Below are 18,843 nucleotides of genomic sequence, written 5' to 3'. Positions count from 1 at the left end.
CACACTGATCCACAATAGTAGACAAGACCGACGGCGCTAGGCCTGGCTCTTTTGCAAGATCAGTGCGTTTCTTTTTCCGGTTCTCAGCAACCTTTTTCAAGACCTCCAGCTTCCCCTTAAATGACAGCGCTTTTCACTTCCTGGACATGGCGACCAACTTGTAGTGCAAGTTAGGGCGACTTTGCAAACTTCGCAGAACTGGCTTTGCAGAAACAGCACAGCACGAGCTTCATGAGCGGCAAGACGTGGGAGAGACTGCCAGTGCCCGACCGTTTCCACTCCGTACTGTGCGTGCAGTTGATGCTCTGTTATCGGCTGCCTTCTTCCAGTCTCCCCTCACACTGCGCACATGGAAACAGTGGCATGTTCAGCACAGCCTCTTCCTGGCCACTTTGCTGCCGGCGATCGCAGCTACCGTGGCTCGCTCATTCATATCACCTGATCCAGCGCAGAGGAGCATTCCGGCCATCCAACATGTAGCTCATGGTATACAGCGTGCTTTGGCCGGGGATTTGTGCAAATTTGTATCACCCTGAAGTTCATACCAGCCGTGATCATGTCACCAAGGTTATACTGTATATACTGGGATATGGCATGTAAGGTGTGTACAAATCTTAGCGGTACTCACATGTATGGAGTTTTGCTGGCTGAATAGACATTTTTCAGAACCAAAGCCCATGTCAAGGGGAACTCACAGGTGTGCACATGTGTGCGCACGAACTCTCCGCTCCACACTTCTCTAGGTCCATAGCGCTTGCGTTCATGTGGTGGCTTTCTTCTTTGCCAAGACGTGCGCTCCCACTATGGTATGGTAAAACTTTAATGAAGTCCTGCAGATTGTGGGTCTTCACGAAGGGGCCGCTCCCACGTGGGAACCGGAAGGCCGAGCATCTCGGCCGCATCGTGGGCCTGCTGGACAGCCCAGAGTTGGTCAGCCAGAAGAGGGCTGCGGAGAAGGGCCTCCCATCTGGCCGAGCTGTTAGCGATGATAGAGCGCGACCGAGCACACCGCCAGAGCATATGGTCTAACGTGGCTATTTCTCCACAATCGTGGCAGGTAGCATTGGTGCAAGTATCCGGATAGATTTTATGTAAGAGTGACGGATTCGGATAGGTATTCGTTTGTAGTAGACGGAGCGTTAATGCTTGAGCTCTATTGGGGTGCGGATGAGGAACAAAGTAGGTTCTATGGCTGAGATAGTAGTGTTTAGTAATCTTGTTGTAGGTGGACGCCGTGCCCCTGTTCTCTGGGGAGTCGGCTTCCGATTGGTCGAGGGTAGCGCTGTGGGCAAGTTCACGCACAGCCCCATGAGCCGACTCGTTGAGGTTGGGAGGAGCACCCTTTATCTGACCTTGACGTGCGGGAAACCAGTAAATGAAGCGGTGCATGGTTGGTTGCCTTGCCCCCAATAAGTCTGAGGGCCTGTTTGGAAACGGTGCCTTCTTCAAATGCTCTGACTGCAGATCTTGAATCACTATAGATGACATCCCATGAGCTATCCAGCAGGGCTAGTGCAATAGCCATTTGTTCAGCTATTTCGGAGTCCCTCGTCCGAACCAAGGCAGCATTGGTGATTCCTTGCCGACCATCAACAGTGACGATGGTGAATGCCCAACGTCCCTTACAAGAAGCGGCATCCACAAAGCTGACCTGTCGCTGATCACTGTGTATTTGCCTAAGGAGGTTGGCCGCCCTTGCCCTCCTTCTACCGCGATTATGATCTGGGTGTATGTTCCTAGGTATTGGCATGATCGTAATGTTCTCACGAATCGACGGAGGAACGTCAGAGAACTCCTCCGCTACTCTATCGGAGTGATATCCGAGTTCCTGCAAGATGCTTCTCCCTACCTTCGTTGTTGTGAGGCGAGTTAGCTGTGCGCGCTCCTGGGCCTCTGCAATCTCTTCAAGAGTGTTATGAATGCCAAGCTGCATTAAGCGCTCTGTACAAGGGTATACAGGTAACCCGAGAACCCGCTTGGTAATCTTCCTAAGCTGTGCATTCAATTTATCCCGCTCTGCCCATTTCCATCGATGCATGGCTGCCACGTATCTAAAGTAGCACAAAACGAAGGCATGCATTAGTTGAATGAGGTTATCCTCCTTGAGTCCATGATGCCGATTTGATACCCTCTGAACTGAACGAACAGCACTAATATGGACACAGCTCCCACTATGTATGCAGAAAACAGTGCCCCTTTTTCCTCTACCAGGTATCTTTTTCTCTCTTCAATTCATGCGAACTGATCAGCACGATTTGAACAAGCAATGGCTCTTGAGCCATAAAACTGCTTTACTTCACTCTCCCTACCCACGATGGCAAACACGACCAAGTTGGTGCCTAGTCTAGGATGACAGAAGCCGAAACGTTCAGTTGGGGTATTTAGTTGTAATAGCAAGGGAGGGAGGATGGGGTTCCTGCCAGTTCTTTCAAGCCATAGTAAAAATGGAAAACAGTCTCCATCTGTAAGCAGACATTGTGAATCCTGAGAGTCTTGCTTTCCCCAGAAAACAGGAAATAAGAAATGCAGTTTGGACATTTGAAAAACGAGCAAGAAATTTAAAAACAAAGGAGTAAAAGGAATGGAGTTGTATCAATAGACGTGTATCGCTTGAACATGTGTTCGACCTTGTTGCTTTCATTTCACCTTTGTACTACCTTAAATATGTTACGGTAGCTTAGCAGAAAAGCTCGCGTTACCTCTGACCCCCCCAGGAAAAATTAAATCTCTGCAGCCATGACCCCTGAAGTGACTGTATCTACGTTTGTGTTTTGTGTTGCAGATGACAAAGCTGTTAAAGGATCTAGACAACAAGATAATCGAGTGCAAGATCGATGGGAGCCAGTGGGTGATGCTGCGAGAGCGAACGGACAAGTCATTTCCTAATAGCTTTTCAACAGCCGAAGGTATGTGTAAGACAAGCAGTTGCATTTGTACTGATCTTTTGTCTGGTTTTAACATCTGCAGTACCTAGTCATTCTCAGTCATCCGGCTATATGAGACATTCTCCAGCATTGTCCCACTTTGCCATGGCACTCACTTGCCAAGGTCAATAATGCAAATAATGCAAAATAAAATAATGCAAAACAGCGTCCATCATCAAACCCTGCAATAACCCTTAAACCCATAAGCAATATGATTGTCATCCATAACCTCGTCTGGTTTTTCTCTAAGTGTACCGCACTTTTTGTGCAAAATTGGCAACTGGAAACAATAGTAGCAAGCAGTTGAGAAATTGGGCGATACACCAAGGGAGAGAGCTAAGGCAACAGCCAAGCAGGAAGGAGCAGCGAAAATTAACAAATTTAACCATTGTTTATGAAAATATTTACGGATCGACATCTCTTTATTTAAAAAGGAAGTAGAGAAAACGCCACTTGAAGTGGAGAATGATTTTGTGTGTTTTGAATGATGCTTCTATATTTATCAGTCGAGCCGCCTGACATAGCCACCTCTCTGCTGTGCTTTTGTGAGTGTTTTTCTAACCTTCCGCGGTCGGTGCAGTATGTCTAGAACCGCAGCGTCCTGCGCTGTAAGCGGTTGTACGGGACTGGCGGCCCCGCGTCGTTACTAAATTTCCCAAATAACAATACGAGTCAGTTTTGTCGCTTGATAGAGCAGTAAACGAGGGATCCAAAGGAACTGTGATTGTTACGCAAATATATAGATCTCTATAATTCTTCCAGAGCTAATTCAAAAAACACTACTATAGTCGGATACAACTTGAGTCTGCAGTGAAGCCCCGTCCACGCCATCATAACCGCCAGCCACTTTCCCTCCGCGAGGCTGCAAATAATTCATACTTCAAACTTTTCCTGTTACCCAGATAAGGTGGTAACCAAAAAAATAAAATTATTAGCGCGTAATTTTATGCGTTTTCCCTCCCCTATTATAGTGGAATGGTGGAAGCCTAATTCTTTATTGAACTGAAATAAAATGCTTGCATTGCTGCAACTATTTGTTGTCAAGTTTCACTTCAAGTTGGCAGTGAAATTTATGAGTAAAACAGTTTCAGCAGTGAAATGAACTGTACCGCAGACTGTTGAAGATTTAATGAATTATTATGGAGCTTTACATGCCAAAACCGTGATCAGATTATGAGGCACGCCGTGGTGGGGGACTCCAGAAATTTGGACCAACTGGAGTTTCTTAACGTGCGACTAAATCTAAGTACACGGGTGTTTTCGCATTTCGCCCCCATCGAAAATGCAGCTGCTGTGGCCGGGATTCGATCCTGCTGCCTCGTGCTTAGCAGCCCGACACCATAGCCACTAAGCAACCACGGCAGGTAGACGTTCAAAGAGTGAAATGCTCAGACTCCATACACTTTGTATGCACTCTGTTGCACACCTTATTGCTTCTGTCGATGAAAACACTCTCCAAGAACAGCAGATGCTCCGGAGGTATCAAGTACGACGCCATTTTGAAAAGGCCACAAGACGACAATTATGTTTGCTTCTGTGATTGGCTGGAGCAGTAACACAGTCCCACGCAGTCCGTGTGCCGTGATTGCAAGCTGCTGTTTGTTTTTTTAATTAAGTTGTCTGCTACTATAGAAATCTTAATTTTACACTTTCGCTTGTTTACTTCTTCTTGGCAGTGTTCGTGCGCTTCTTTCCTGCGTGAGTCATTTGATGTGGTTCCTTGTTTGCCAAGTAAAGGAGAGGTGTATCTCACAGGCATACCTGGGAAATTCACCTTATTTCATTTCATATTTGTACTAGTAAATTTACCCCCCCCCCTCATTTGCATTGAAAAGTTACCTTGGGTTGCCCCCCCCCCCTCCCCGAAAAAAAGATCCTGGGTACGTGCCTGCTCCAACCACTAGGACTGGGACTAGCACATGCCTGAGATTTCCCTTGCCATGTGTACTACTGAGAGCATAGTCACTGTATGTACTCCAGCCTTGCTGTGCAATGGCCGTGAGCTCCGCACCCCATGGGAACCCGTAGGTGACAAGGAAGATACAGAGCCTCCGGCCGTGACACATAATGCCTTTGCTACAGAAGTCCAGCAGTGCCTTTAAGAGGCCCTCAAGTATGCTCAGAAACATGAAGCAGCCGCTTGGCATGCGCAGAAGTCCATTTACGACCGCCATGAGCCGACAATCATTAAAGGGACACTAAAGGCAAATACTAAGTCGATGTGGACTGTTTACGTGCCATTCCAGAAGCCTCGCAATGCTTGTTTCGTGCCAAAAGACTTACGAGAAAATTGCATCTGAATGGACCGAATACCATTTTCTAAATTCAAATCTCCTGCTACCCAACCGAAGGAGTGGTGACGTTGCCTATGCCACCACTGCCCTTTGCTGCCGTCGGTGATTAAAACGGCGCCCAACAGACTGCAGTACCGAGCCAAGACAGAGCAATAGATTCGCCGCTGCAGCTGCTTTTTGGTCAAGTAGCATAGACCATTCGGGCATCTCGCAACATCACATGGAGATTGAATTCTCTGCTACTTGTAGTTTGTAGGAGTTTCATGAGCCCACAAAGCCAGCGCAGCACTACATAATAACGAAACTACTGAAACGCAAGAATGTGGGCGGCATAGGGTCGAGCAAAAAAGGAACATTTTGACTGACTGCGTCGTTGTCAAGGGTAATTTCAATGAGTTCTTTTTTCTGAAAACGAAATAAAACTGGACAAGTAGCATTCTATTTCATATTGTAATACAATACGAGGATGTTTTTTGCAACAAATAGTTGAATACTAGCAACAGAATTTAACTGAGGAGTGCTTTCGTCATCAGTTATGTGCTTGAATTTCCTGGGGGAGTCTCTAATCATATTTAGCGCCAGCAAACAAGGACGGAAGGGAGACGACAACACAGTGCGTCTCCCTTCCGTCCTTGTTTGCTGGCGCTAAATATGCTTTCAGTTTACCAACACGCCCAACGAACGGCAATGCTCTAATCATGTCCGGCATTCACCTCAATTTCTCGATTATTGAGGCTCTGTTCACGATAATATTGTTGCCTTATAGATTCTCGGGCACTAAGCTATCACTTTAGCTGGGCTTAATATTTGCCTTGTGGGGTTCTCACTTGCGCTCTTGGGACAAAGGAACGACAACACAGTAGTATAAACAATCACAAGGGCATTTATTGCACCTTTCATAGACTAATGCCTGCTAGCCGAGTTGCTATCCACAAAACATGCCTGCCGATGGGCACGCGACAAATCGCGGAAGTCCGACTCACCGTGGCCGCATAGCGAACGAATATGTTCACCCCATGCTGGACACCAACACCTGGTCATTCACGCGTACGGTCACGCGAATGGTGGCGCGTTCGAACGATCGTGTTCATCCATTTTGGGGTAGGCCTCGCGCGTACGGTCTGGCAGAAGCATGGATCGGCGCACGTGCAGAACGTCCGCATCGCTTGTCGACACCGAGCCAAAGAGCAAGAGCCTTCTCCTTATTGCGCCCAAGTAACCCTGCCGTTAGTTGGCGTTAGCAGAGCAACACTCGTGCCATCTCTCGTACTACCTTGCTAGCATGCCGACCACTGCTGTAAAGCCACACGGCGAAGCCGGATTACAGTAGACGGGAGTTATATGGAAAAACAACATATCAGGAGTACGTGAGAGTCGCGCATCCCCACAGCCTTTAGTGTCCCTTTAAAGACGGTGACCTTGTACTCTTAGGTAGTCACACCTTCAGTGATGATGCCAAGGGTGTCTCAACCAAGTTGGCACCACAGCGACGTGGACCTTATCACATGGTCAAGCGGTTAGGCAGCAATGACTTTGTTTGGGCTGACCCTACTATAGCACTTCATCAAACAATTGACCACACAGACCAGTTGGCGCTCTACCATGAACCACAGCTTCTCTCTACCCGTACTGCTTCATGTTTTGATGGGGGGGGGGGGTAAGAGTTGTGAGGAGAGAGTGGCAGCATAAGCGGACTGTCACACACCCTGTGAACAAGGTGCCAACGCCAGGCCAAATTACAAAGCCGACTTATGAGCTTTCGAAAATAACCCCACGAAAGAATGGACAATTAATAAGAGGCCTTCTGGTGCACTAGCAAACGCCAGTTGGGGTCCAATGATTGAGTCAGAACCCAGAGTTGTCAAAACTCAACAAAGTATATTCTTCAAGTAAGGCGGTTACATACACACGTGCACACTTTGGCTAGGCACATCACAATGCAATTCAGATGGATGTTAACAAAACTCTGGAAAATATTAACGACAACCACTAAGAGTTTGACACATACTGAACGAATAGGAATAGTACAGTCTACTCCCGATAACTCGAAGTCGCTTGATTGGAATCGTTGGTTAATTTGAAATGAAGTGGGTCCCGTCGGCTTTGCATGCAATCCAACAGAAGAAAACACCGGTAACTGGAAGCTAGAAGTCTAAAATATCGTTTAATCAGAAGTTATTTTCAATCGAATGCCTTGAGGCAATCGTAATGATTGATAAATTTGCTATTTTTAAAGTGCAAAACAGCTTTGTGTGCCACACAGGCATCGTCAGCATCGCTGCTGACCACAGTGCCACAGCTTATGAAGCGTCAAAGTTAAGCACCAGGGCCGTTGGCATCGCAGCTGACTACAGTGATGTAGATGATGAAGCGGCAAGATTAGCCTTGTGCTACAGTGTATTTGTGCAAACAGCATGATCCAGGATTGTTTCCTCGAGTGGGTTCGGTAGTTCCACATGCAACAAAGTTCCGTGTGCATTTCGGGTGCAGTCGCGACACTGGCAATTCACGGACCTTATCGCCGAGCAAGATATTGTACGGAAGTGTGCCATCAAGCCGAACACTCTTTCAAACTTCCTCAAGAGCAACCACTCGATATTCGAAGCATTTGAAAATGATCAGTTCAAAATGTCTCGCAAGAAAATGCGCGCCATCGCCCACCAGGAGTTAGAGCGAGCGCTACTTATTTGGATTAGGGAGGCACGAAGTAAGCATCTCCCACTCAGTGGCGATATCATTGCTGCGAAAGCCTTATCGCTTGCTACGATGCTAGGAATTGAGAACTTCGCTTCTTCCGATGGATGGCTGACACACTTTAAGCAACGTCATGACCTGGTGTTTAAAAGCATGAGTGGAGAAAGGGCGTCCGTCAACCAGGAAACGTGTGAGACTTGGAGAGAAGACAAGCTTCACAAGTACTTGAGTGGGTAGCAGCCGGTAGACATCTTCAATACTGACGAGACGGCACTTTTTTACAGAATGTTACCTGAGAAGACTTTGACCTTCAAGGACGATGACAGTGCCGGAGGGCAATGCAGTAAAGGGAGAGTGTCTGTTCTGATTGCGGCGAACATGACTGGCACTGAGCGATGTCGCCTGCTGGTAATCGGTAAGGCCGCTAAACCTAGATGTTTTAAAGGTATCAAAATGCTGCCCGTCAACTATGCATTTAACAGGAAGGCTTGGATGACAGTGGACATATTTAAAGACTAGCTAATTAAACTGGATCGCAAGTTCATGTCGTTGAACGGCAAGGTATTGTGACTTGTGCAGTGCCTGTATGAATGTGCTGCCCTTGACTGCCATCCGCGTCGCTTACTTGCCGGTCAACACAACATCGGTGTTACAGCCCATGGACCAGGGTATCATAAAAAAATGTAAAGATACTGTACCAAAAGCATCTTCTCGAGCAGATGTTATTGTGTATGGACAACTCAACTCAGTACGAGATGAGCCTCCTTGGAGCCATCCACATGCTGGCGCGAGCATGGGGTCGCATTAAAGAGGAAACCATTGCAAACTGCTTCAGGGCCTATTGTTTCATTGCAAGTGCTGGAGGAGATTATTCGTCTTTTCCAGCGGGGGAAGCATGCACAAGTGAGCTTGACAACAATAGCCTTCAAGCAGCTCTCGGCGACGTCCCTTTTGAAGAATACGTTGCTGTTGACAGCACACTAGAAATGTGCGGTGCGCTGACGGGCACTGAAATCATCGAGATCATTCGGCCCAATGAGACTTGTAACGAAGGTGACGTGGACAACAATGTTGCAAGTGAGCCACAACTGCGGGCTGCTGATGTAACTGCAGGCCTTGCATCGGTTTTGTGCAGCAGTTTTTTGCTGCAGAGAGCAATGCCGAGCAAGCACTCGGGCACATCTACAGCCTGCAGAACTTGCTTTCCACAGCAAGATTCTGCAAGCAGAAGCAGATGGCAATAACCGATTTTTTTTTTCATAAACGGTCTGCTTTGAAATAAATGTCCCTTTTTGTTCGTTGTGGTTAACTGGAAGTTCGTTTAATTCAAGGTTTTTGTGGTGCCCATTAACTTTGTATTAACGGGAGTCAACTGTGCCAAGTATCCACTCGTACTCACCCTTGCTCGTCTTGAGCCAGACGTCCTCAACATAACTTAAGGCAAGTCTCGAAGAAGGTACTTCTTCCGGAAATGCAGACGCCCAAGGAACTCATCGGCTAGCTTGTCGGGGAATCCCTTTCTGCAGACGGTCGGTCTACGCGTCACATCGCTTCACCGGCGCGGCTTGATCCCCTTGATTCCATCAAGGTGCTTTTATCGCCTCTGCTAGGGTTTCTCAAACTTTCTGACGGAGTCGTGCTCCCATAGCATGAACAAAGCCTCAGGATCTTGAAATTTCTTGCGTTTTTGGCAGTGGCCACAGAAACACCTTCGAGGAGGGCTGGTGATTCGTCTGTCTGCGCATGCGCAGGCCTTGCCCTCCTCATCCTCGCTCTGCTCGCCGTGTGTTGAGGTCTGAGAGGGTGTTTCAGCGCACGCTCTCTCTCCTCTCCTTTGCCTATCTTGCCAAAACTTCTAGTCTCCGTTGTTCACATCGGTTGTCTGTGGCTTATGCACTCTCTCCCTCTGTCGAAGCTGTCACGGGGCCAACGTCTCCTTTGCTGGCTTGGGTGATATGTGGCGTGCGCTTTGATTATGCGCACTTTTGTGACACGGACCAGGAGCTCCAAGTGAGGCGAGGCAAGATGCGGTTCTCAGAGGCTGTACACACATTTGAATGCAGTTGCAAGAGAGAGAAATGGGTGGTGCGATTGCGGCGGTGACAGGGGAAGGAAGACACGAGTGGCGCAGAGTGTGTGTGGTGTGTGTGTGCGCAGATGGACAGCATGCGGTGTAGGATTTGGTAGTTGTGGCCTCAGAGTCTGGTGTCAACTGAGGATCGCTCTCTAGGCTACGCTACTGGTGCGCCTCATTATGGGTAGCTGGCCTACGCTTCCGGGGCGTCACACAGAAGCTTAGCGGGCCCACGCCATCATCCAATCCTTCTTGACAAAAGTTGCTTCTTTAGTGATCATTATGAGTTTGATAGGATGGAGAAACGGACCAGGGGGTATATTTACGTAGGAGAGGCAAACCTGTTTACATAGAAAGGCCGTACTCGTACTGGCCAGAGCACGGAGCCCAGTACATCATAGCATGCAGAAGATGTACATGTCGGCACTACTACATCATTCTCAAAGAGCACACCAGAGGAGCCGAAAAAGTCCGCTTAAATCCACCTTGTCCTCCCTAGATCACTACGCCAGGGAAACCTGTGGTCACACCTTCCTCCAACCAGAGCATCCAAAGTTGCCGAAGGGTCCGCCTTGAGGGTGAAGGTGCACACAATCACTCTAGCGCCTTTGTTCACTGAACACAAGTGGAGAAGTACCCCCAGGTGCACATGGTTCACTGCTCCAGAGAAAGGAGGGGACGCTCATAGACATCAGGTTTCATGCTTGATTCAATTGGCACATCTTGGCTCCTTTCTCCTAGTTCATCTGTCCATTGGCTTCAGCAGTCAAGAGCGGCTGTAAGGAAGCAGTATAGAACTCCCTTTTCCTGGAGTTTCTTGGTCGCACTTTCATGGTCGGTGGCCAAGTGGCATCCATCAACCACGTCTTTGTCAGACGTGTCACACCGTGGGGTCTCCACTGGTCTGTCCAATGGCATGTACTGTTAGCCTCAGAAAGCTAAAGCAATTCGTCGCAGGAAGGCAGCAGAGGTTCGAAGTTCGCTGCCTCCGCTGGCCGATCGTAACAGTGGACAGCGTGGGGGATTTGTGGCGGAGAGCAGTAATAAATGAATGTTTGCAATGAACTTGTCGGCCTGTCATCATTCGTAACACTATGATGACGAAATAACGAACAAGGAATGGTGTCAATGGAACGAAGAAGGTGCTGTGACGACAGCACGACGACAATGGAATTAGGATTCTTAATAAATGACACTGGTATGACAGTTACATCTTGATGACGACAACTGGAGCACAATGGGATGACAAAGCTGGAATAACGATGATGGCACAACCACAGCGGCATGATAACAACAGTATGACGACGGATGCAGCTGCCTGATGATAAGGCATACCTGCCAACCCTCCTGATTCACCCGGGAGACTCCCGATTTTTGGCTGAACTTTCCGATTGTATGATCACTGTCTTATGTCTCCCGAAAGGTTGTCTTTATTCGCGCAATAATGGTTTTTGCGAAACCGGCACCACGGAATCTGCAGCCATATCATAATCATCAGCATCACCAACAACGGCTGCACTAGCGCCATCGGTATCATCGACTAAGCAGCCGACTACAATGCCTAGTAAGCCGACCAAAGCCAGAGCCAGTGTAGCTCTTGCATTTCATGCATCCCTTCCTCCATGGTGCATTGTTACTGCTGTTTGTGTGTATGATTAGTGTTGGCTAGGCTGTGTGTGCAGTGCACCATGTAAAGTTAGAAACCTCGTGTGCTTGATGCCCTGATGCTATCAAAGCCCCCAAAAAAAAGGTATTTGCAGAAGTTTTTGCGATCTTGCGCTTCTGAATTTCCGTGCTTTTTGACATCAAGAGAAGAACATTTTGCATTTTGTACAATGTGTGGATACGACATCAGCGTGCCTCACGGTGACAAAGGCGACTTCAAACTGCAAGTTTTTACGGCGAAGCATCATAGCTATGTTCAAACTGCTGGGCAGCAAGGCAACATAGTGAACTTTCTCCCGAACAACTGCGACGACAGTGTCATACGTGTAGAGTGCCTGTTTACGTGATTCCTCACCGAACACAACTTACCCCTTAGTGTCAGCGACCACGTTGGGCCTCTTCTTCGGAAAATGTTTCCAAAATGTGACGACGCGAAGCGTTATGAATGTGGACGCAACTGAAGAATGCGGAGGTGGCTAACTTGAACAGGCATCGCTTTCGAGTCTTCGTTTCTTTATTCAGAGTTTCCCTCAGCTGCTGCCCCAAGATTCCAGTGAATCTGCTGAAGGCGCTTTAAATGCTCTCGAAGCTGAGTTTGCCACACTACATGCGTACGGTCTTCCAGAGGGCATTCCAAATGAAGAAAGGTGGGATGTGCAGTGGTCTATGGTTGGAAAGACAAAAAACACTGATGGAAAACGTGTTTCACCGAGTTGCTAAGGTGATGCTGGATTTACTCGTGATACCGCATAGCTACAGAGTGTGTGAGAGTATCCTTAGCACAGCGCGAAAAACTAGGGCTGAATTACGCTCATCGATGTGCAACATAACCCTCCAACACCTTCTGCTAGTAAAGGGCCATCAGTCTGGTCCATGTTTTGAGCAAAGCTACTCTGACAAATGTTTGAAGTGAGCAGAGCCCCGGTCCCACTGGAAGTTGAAACAGTAAATGCACCCCCCCCCCACCCCCACCCCTCCGTTGGCGTGAATAAGAAGTCTCCCGATTTTTTTATCTTGCCAGGTTGGCAGGTATGATGATGCAATCATGGGAATGGTATGACCGCAGCAGCATAACAACGATAGAATGATGACAGACGACAGCATGATTATGATAGAATAATGAAGAAGGAATGACGCCTATGTATTGATGAAGGCAGTATGATGACGTTGGATCACAACAATGAGATGACAATACTGAAGTAATGACAATGGTAAAACGATAGCGTGATGATGACAGCATGAACAGAATGATATGACAACTGTGTGGCAACGATGTCATAATGACGACGGCATGACGAGAGTCAGATACTGAAGTTAAAAAAAAGACGATGGAACGGTCACGACTGTATCACGACGACGGTATGACAACGAATACATGACGAATCTATGATAACGATGCGATGACGACGATGGCATGACATTGGTAAGAGGGCAGTTGGATGATGGCTCATATATGACGACAATCGCATAACGATGGCTGTATCATGAAGCCTGTATGACGACGATAGCATGACAATGATGGCATAATGAGAGTTGGTTGACAAAGTTGGAGTGACAGTGATGGCACTATCACGATGACATGACAACAATGTTATGACAATGGATGCTTGGTAGCGATGTCTTGCAACAACAGAATGACAGTGATGGCATGACAGCAGCAACTTAATCACAACTTAATGATGACAGTTTCATTGCGATGGAATGAAAAAAGAATGACGTCGATGGAATGTCAAATGCAGTTTGACAATGGCCTAACGGAAATGATGATGAAGTCAAAAGGACGACTTTGGAACAACTGCAACACATCACAGCAACAGCATGACACAAATGCATGACAACTACTTTATGATGGTGGCATGAGAACGGTATGATCAGGAGAGCATGGCGACAAGTGTATGATGACAATGGCAGATCAAAGATTATCAAGAAGCATGTATGACGACAATGATATGATGAAAGCACGACAAAAGTCGGATGACAAGGCTGCAGTGAAGACAATGGAATGGCCATGATGTCATCATGACAGCGGTGTGGCAACAAATGCACGACTGTATGACGATGATGGCGTCACGACGACAGCATGACAAAAGTCGGATGACAAAGCTGGAATGACGACAATGCAACGTCCGCAACGGTATCACGACCACAAGCACATACCTAGTGGCCACTTCTTCGGCGTAGACACCATGACGACAACGGCATCACAAGGTATACAACTTGGGCCACTGTAGCTACATTGTCATTAGATAGGTGGACGGACGGACGGATAGATAGATAGGCTCGAAACACTTGGAGTAAGCAAAGAATGCCAATTGCATTAAAACACACGTGCAATGTCGAGGGAGGGGGGTAGGAGTATGCATTTGTTTTTAATAAAGTCTGCCCTGAGCGCACACCTTTTCTGGGACACATATGCACTGTAATAATAATTTATCTAGAGAGCAAGTTCTCTACAGTCGAATGCCTTTATAACAAAGTGCTTGGGTCCTCCAGAATCATTCGTTATACAGGTCACTTAGTTGTAAAGGTCACGCATCTCACAGCTCACAATAAAACAGGGGCAGAATTATCCCTTCATTATACAGGTCAGCTCCTTGTAGAGGCATTCATTGTAGAGGCGCTTGACTGTATTACACGGGATTGTAGGTACCTTTCCGCATGCAGTGTAATAACATTTGGCTAGCATATTCTTGACAGCATTGCCTCCAGATTTGGTGATGTTTCCTTATCATGTTCAAAAAGTGTTCAGTGCATCTTTCTAGGGGACAATCTGAAGCGCACCTGACAAGCTAACTTACTCCAGACAATGGAAAAGTGGGGACACGTACACTTGGGACAGAAACGAATGCATTCAAGAAAAGATGTTTTGAAGTCTCATATCAGTATCGTCTCGTTTCCTTCTGCAAGGCTAGAAGTGTCCTCGTTGCTATCTGTGCCCGGCTGAGGATTCCTGCAGCACTTGGCATGAATTGTGACTAAAGCATGGCACAATTCTTGGATGGCCTGCAATCAACGCTTACTGCAGACACAGGAGCGATAAATGTTCTCAGAAGCAAAGCACGCTGGATGGGAAATGTTGGCAGTACTGTAAGCATGCTTGCGAAGGATAAGTCAGGCTTGCTGATGATGATCCATTTTGGAAATGGCAGTGTAACACAAACAAAGATAAGTATCTGCTTAGTGTTCTTTCTTTTGTTTTTGTGAATACTAGTTGCCCAGCCATTTTCAAGTTGGGTGCGATGCTTGCTTTCCATGGCTGTGTGACAGTGTCTTGCCATTCCTGTCCGCAGGTGTGATGGAGAGCATAAGGAATCCTGTCGACAAGGACTACCTCTTGAACTTCATCCGCCAGTATGGGTGGCGCAGGAAGCCAACCGACAGTGAGCTGATGCCGCCTCCGCACCAGGTCGCACAGTAACGCTTCGTTGTGCCGACAGAGCTGACGTGTGCCGTTTCGTGGCTCGCCGAACTGTGACTGTGCTCGCTCCACGTTCCGAGTTGGCATCTGGGGCAGTTGCTTCCAAAAATGTTGGGACTTGGTCACTTGCCCCGTGCTTGAAAGACACTCTCAACTACAAACCGTGCACTCTTGTTCATGTGTCCCATTATGGTAGGCATAGGACAATGGGGGGGGAGTAGAGTCACTGCAGCTGTCGGCCTAGTGTGGTGCTGTCTTCTTGCAGCATGTGTACATAGAGACGGGCATCGAGAGCAGGTCTTTGAATGCATCGCCATAGCAAAACTGCTGCGACCAGGAAGTGTGTTCGGTATGGGCAAGCATGTGATGCACGTGTGGCATATCGGATATGTCTATGAGACGTGTGCGTGTTAACTGTTGGCGCAGTGTCCCCTAGTGACACTTTTTACAGAATGGAGTGCCTCATCTCCCTAACCATTGTCTGCTCCACGAGCGCTTCTTTTTGTTTTTTTCCACGCTTCCTTGTGTTTTGCATGCTCGTTGTGTGTGGTTTTTCAGGTTCCTTGGTGGATGACATGTTTTGTCTGTGGGCTACCAGGGTTGTTGCTTAGGAGGAACCTTGTTGGTTAGCCACATATACATGCATAAATTGTTCTGTTCTGAAAGAACGTTGTTTGAACTGTGCTCCAGTTTCTGTGAAATTGCCCTAGATTTCTCTAATGCACATTTTAACATGAGTGCTGGTGGTAAACTACCCCTCAGAGTGAAAGAAATTATAGTATGGTGACAAAATTGGCCGCCAGCATGTTGTTAATTGAAACGAGTTTTTTTAGCCAAACTGTGGCATAAAGTACAGATGGAAGAGCTGCGGATAAAAGCTGAACCTATACAGCTTGACGAGCCCGCAGCCCCTTTTGAAAAGCAAGAAGTATTGATGCATACTTTTGTTCGCTTGAGCATTATGTGCAGCATTTAAGCTAGAAGCGATAACTGCTGCAGCAGAGAGTGAGGAGAGTGGGGCTAGGATCATCCAACTTGGTGAAGTAAACGAACTTAAAAATTATTTGCACCCAAGTCTCTGCTTTGATTTGTACTACTGCTGCTAAATTCCTTCTATATTGAACTGTTGGCTCTTTGTTTTGGTAGCTTGGTTTTGTCTTCTTGCATTGCAGACGGCCATGTGTAGTCATGTTCGGAAACCCTGCGCTCTTTACTGAGCATGTTTAGCATTAAATGCAGCGTTAGTTAATACTTGGAGGTGTGTATATTACTTGAGTTGCTGAAAAATGTAGCAGCAGTATCGCTTGTGAAGGTTATGCTCTGTACGCAGGTTCGTACAGGGTGTTTCACATAACTTGAACCAAGGATTTGAAAAAAAGTGGTTAATCACTTTTTAAAAAATTTTTTGATGTTCACTTTAGGGGCCAAGTACGTTTTGTTTGCATTGTAGAGGTAGTTCAGAGACAAGCAATCCAGTTTTTTGGGGGGCAGTATACATGCTGCATGGTGATTTATTTGGCGTTTAAAAAAAGCCTGTGAAATATGCAATAAAAACCTTATGACTGCACTCATGCACCATTGTATTGCAGCATTCTCAGCCATGCGTCGAGCCTATCGCTTATCAGGGATGATGGGGCTTCCTTTCCGCAGGCCACCACCAAAGATGCTGACACACTGTGAAGCCGATGCCTAGGGCCACGGCCACTCACCTCACTATGGTCCACGTGCATGGCTCTTTCGCACTAAGCACGGTTGAGAGTGCTGCAATACAATAGTGCAGTTACGTGGTTTTATGTCATATTTTGCTAGCTTTCTTTAAACGCCAAAAAAAATCTCCACGCAGCATGTACTCTGCCACAAAAAAATTTGATCAGCCGTTTCTGAATCCCTTCTAGAACACAATGAAATGCACTTGGCCCTAAAAATTTTGTATATGTCATCTTACTTAACTAATTAAGCAGAATATAAAAAATAGTCTAAGGAGCGCCACGTGACAGCAAACCATGTGCCATTGGTTTCATTCAGCTGCGGCTTACAATTTTTTCTTGAATCCTTGGTTCAAGTTACGTGAAATGCCCTGTATTTAGTGACCAAGTGGTCCCAGGGACCTAACCTGGTCATGCTGTACATGCGACGTTTGTGAGCAACCATGGCTAATGTCGTGGCATTCTTCGTTTGTCTGCCTAGCCTAGTCCTATCCATTCTACAGTGGCTTGCTGCGACTCGCTTATAGCAGTTGCCCAAAGCGGTGCATGCACGTCTCAGTGACACTATAGCAACTTGGGGTATGTCGATATTCATATGCATATTGCCACATTATGCCGAATGTGCTGCATGGTAAATAAGAGGGCTGTTGTTCCTGCCATGTATCCAAGTCAGTTGGTTTTCTGAACGTATCATGGAAAACGTTGCGATAAAACGAAATAAACGAGAAGGTGCGTAGATGACATCACTGCACAGCACAAAACATTGATGGGGCGATGTCATGCAAGTAACTCGCAGAATTTGTGGTATTTATGCTTGTTTTGGTAACCTTACTTCGTTGCATGGGTGTCCAGTGCATACATTATGAATCTGCCCAACTCACTATTTCGTTTTGGTACAAGTTTTTTTTTTTTTCTTGTAGCGATTTTTTTTCTCATCTGGCTATCTAGATTATTTACTGGGGAAGTCAATGAAAAAAGCAACTCATTGGTGGCAAGAACTACAAACCACAAGGTGTTGTCCTCTTCAAGGTGGGCTGGATATTTCAGAACTTCACAGGCTAGTGTTCATTATGGCCTGTACGGATGTGTCCAGAAAGGCAATCATATTTGTGGTGGCTGTTTAGTGACCGAAGAATCTTTCACACCGACACCTTAACTGGACCATAACGACAACTTGACATTGGCCATATTTTTTGTTTTAACTTTTTGCCTAGATGCTGTTGGTTGACTCAGGTGTGCATTTGTGCTCGTAGTGTTGACATTGACGTGACAGAGGGCTCCTTGTCAGAGTTGGGTGCTTTGACACGTGTTGTTAGCATGGTTGTTTTCTTTTTTTAAAGCTGGCTTCATACATATATTTATTCTCTTGGGAATAAGTAGAGACTGGGGCAACTTCACACTTTGCATAAAACAGTCTGTTACCATCTGTTTCCTCGTTTGTTTACCCCCATTTTCATTGTCCAATGGACCCTGGCTTCACATAAGGGAAGTTGCACTTATTCTTAGTTGCAGTGTGCAAAGCAAGAACTGTTAGGCAGTTTTTGTTGTGCCCTTGTTTGTTGCATTTTTTTTTATTCTACAGAGCGCCGTGTGAGTGAAGTGATGATGTTTCTTGTCATCAGAATAAATGAATGCTTGGTGATGAATGCAACTTTATTGGTCACTTGTGCTTGAGCAAAGTATAAGTCGCACGTAGTTCTACATTGTGGTGTCCGTCAACACGGTACGCGAAGATAGTGTGATGGTGCACACTAGGGTCAATTTCATGCTTGCACAGAACACTTATGGCAGCCTCCTAGCCAAAGTATTTGCCAAAATATTATCCAAATATTCAGAAGTTTCGAATAGTTAATCAAACATCCTGCTATTTGATTTGGTTATTGAATACCAGTGCCTCTGTTTGAAAGCTTGAAATCTCTTTAAAATTGGAAACGGTAGCAACTCACACTTAGAATTATCTGTAAGCCCTCTATCAGGTGTTAGTACAGGACCAACGCATAGAACCAAATGTAGGTTGATCCGCAAGGTTGACCAGAAATGTAGGGTCAGTGTTCCTCAATGTGTCTTC

General features: G+C 46.6%; 1 protein-coding gene across 2 annotated transcripts in view; it reads left to right on the top strand.

The window, feature by feature from the left end:
* mRNA-cap (RNA guanylyltransferase and 5'-phosphatase mRNA capping enzyme) overlaps positions 1–18,426 on the top strand; it is a 124,543-nt gene extending 106,117 nt beyond the window's left edge. For both annotated transcript variants that reach the window (XM_075690398.1, XM_075690399.1), the window contains exons 18-19: positions 2,783–2,906; positions 14,942–18,426. In XM_075690398.1, coding sequence (XP_075546513.1) covers positions 2,783–2,906; positions 14,942–15,069 — 252 coding nt within the window. In that variant the 3' untranslated portion in view covers positions 15,070–18,426. The remainder of the gene's footprint in view (positions 1–2,782; positions 2,907–14,941) is intronic.
* The last annotated feature ends 417 nt before the right edge of the window (positions 18,427–18,843 follow it).

The sequence above is a fragment of the Dermacentor variabilis genome, chromosome 4 (assembly GCF_050947875.1).
Source record: "Dermacentor variabilis isolate Ectoservices chromosome 4, ASM5094787v1, whole genome shotgun sequence".
Lineage (NCBI taxonomy): Eukaryota > Metazoa > Arthropoda > Arachnida > Ixodida > Ixodidae > Dermacentor > Dermacentor variabilis.
This window is presented reverse-complemented; position numbering and strand designations above follow the sequence as displayed.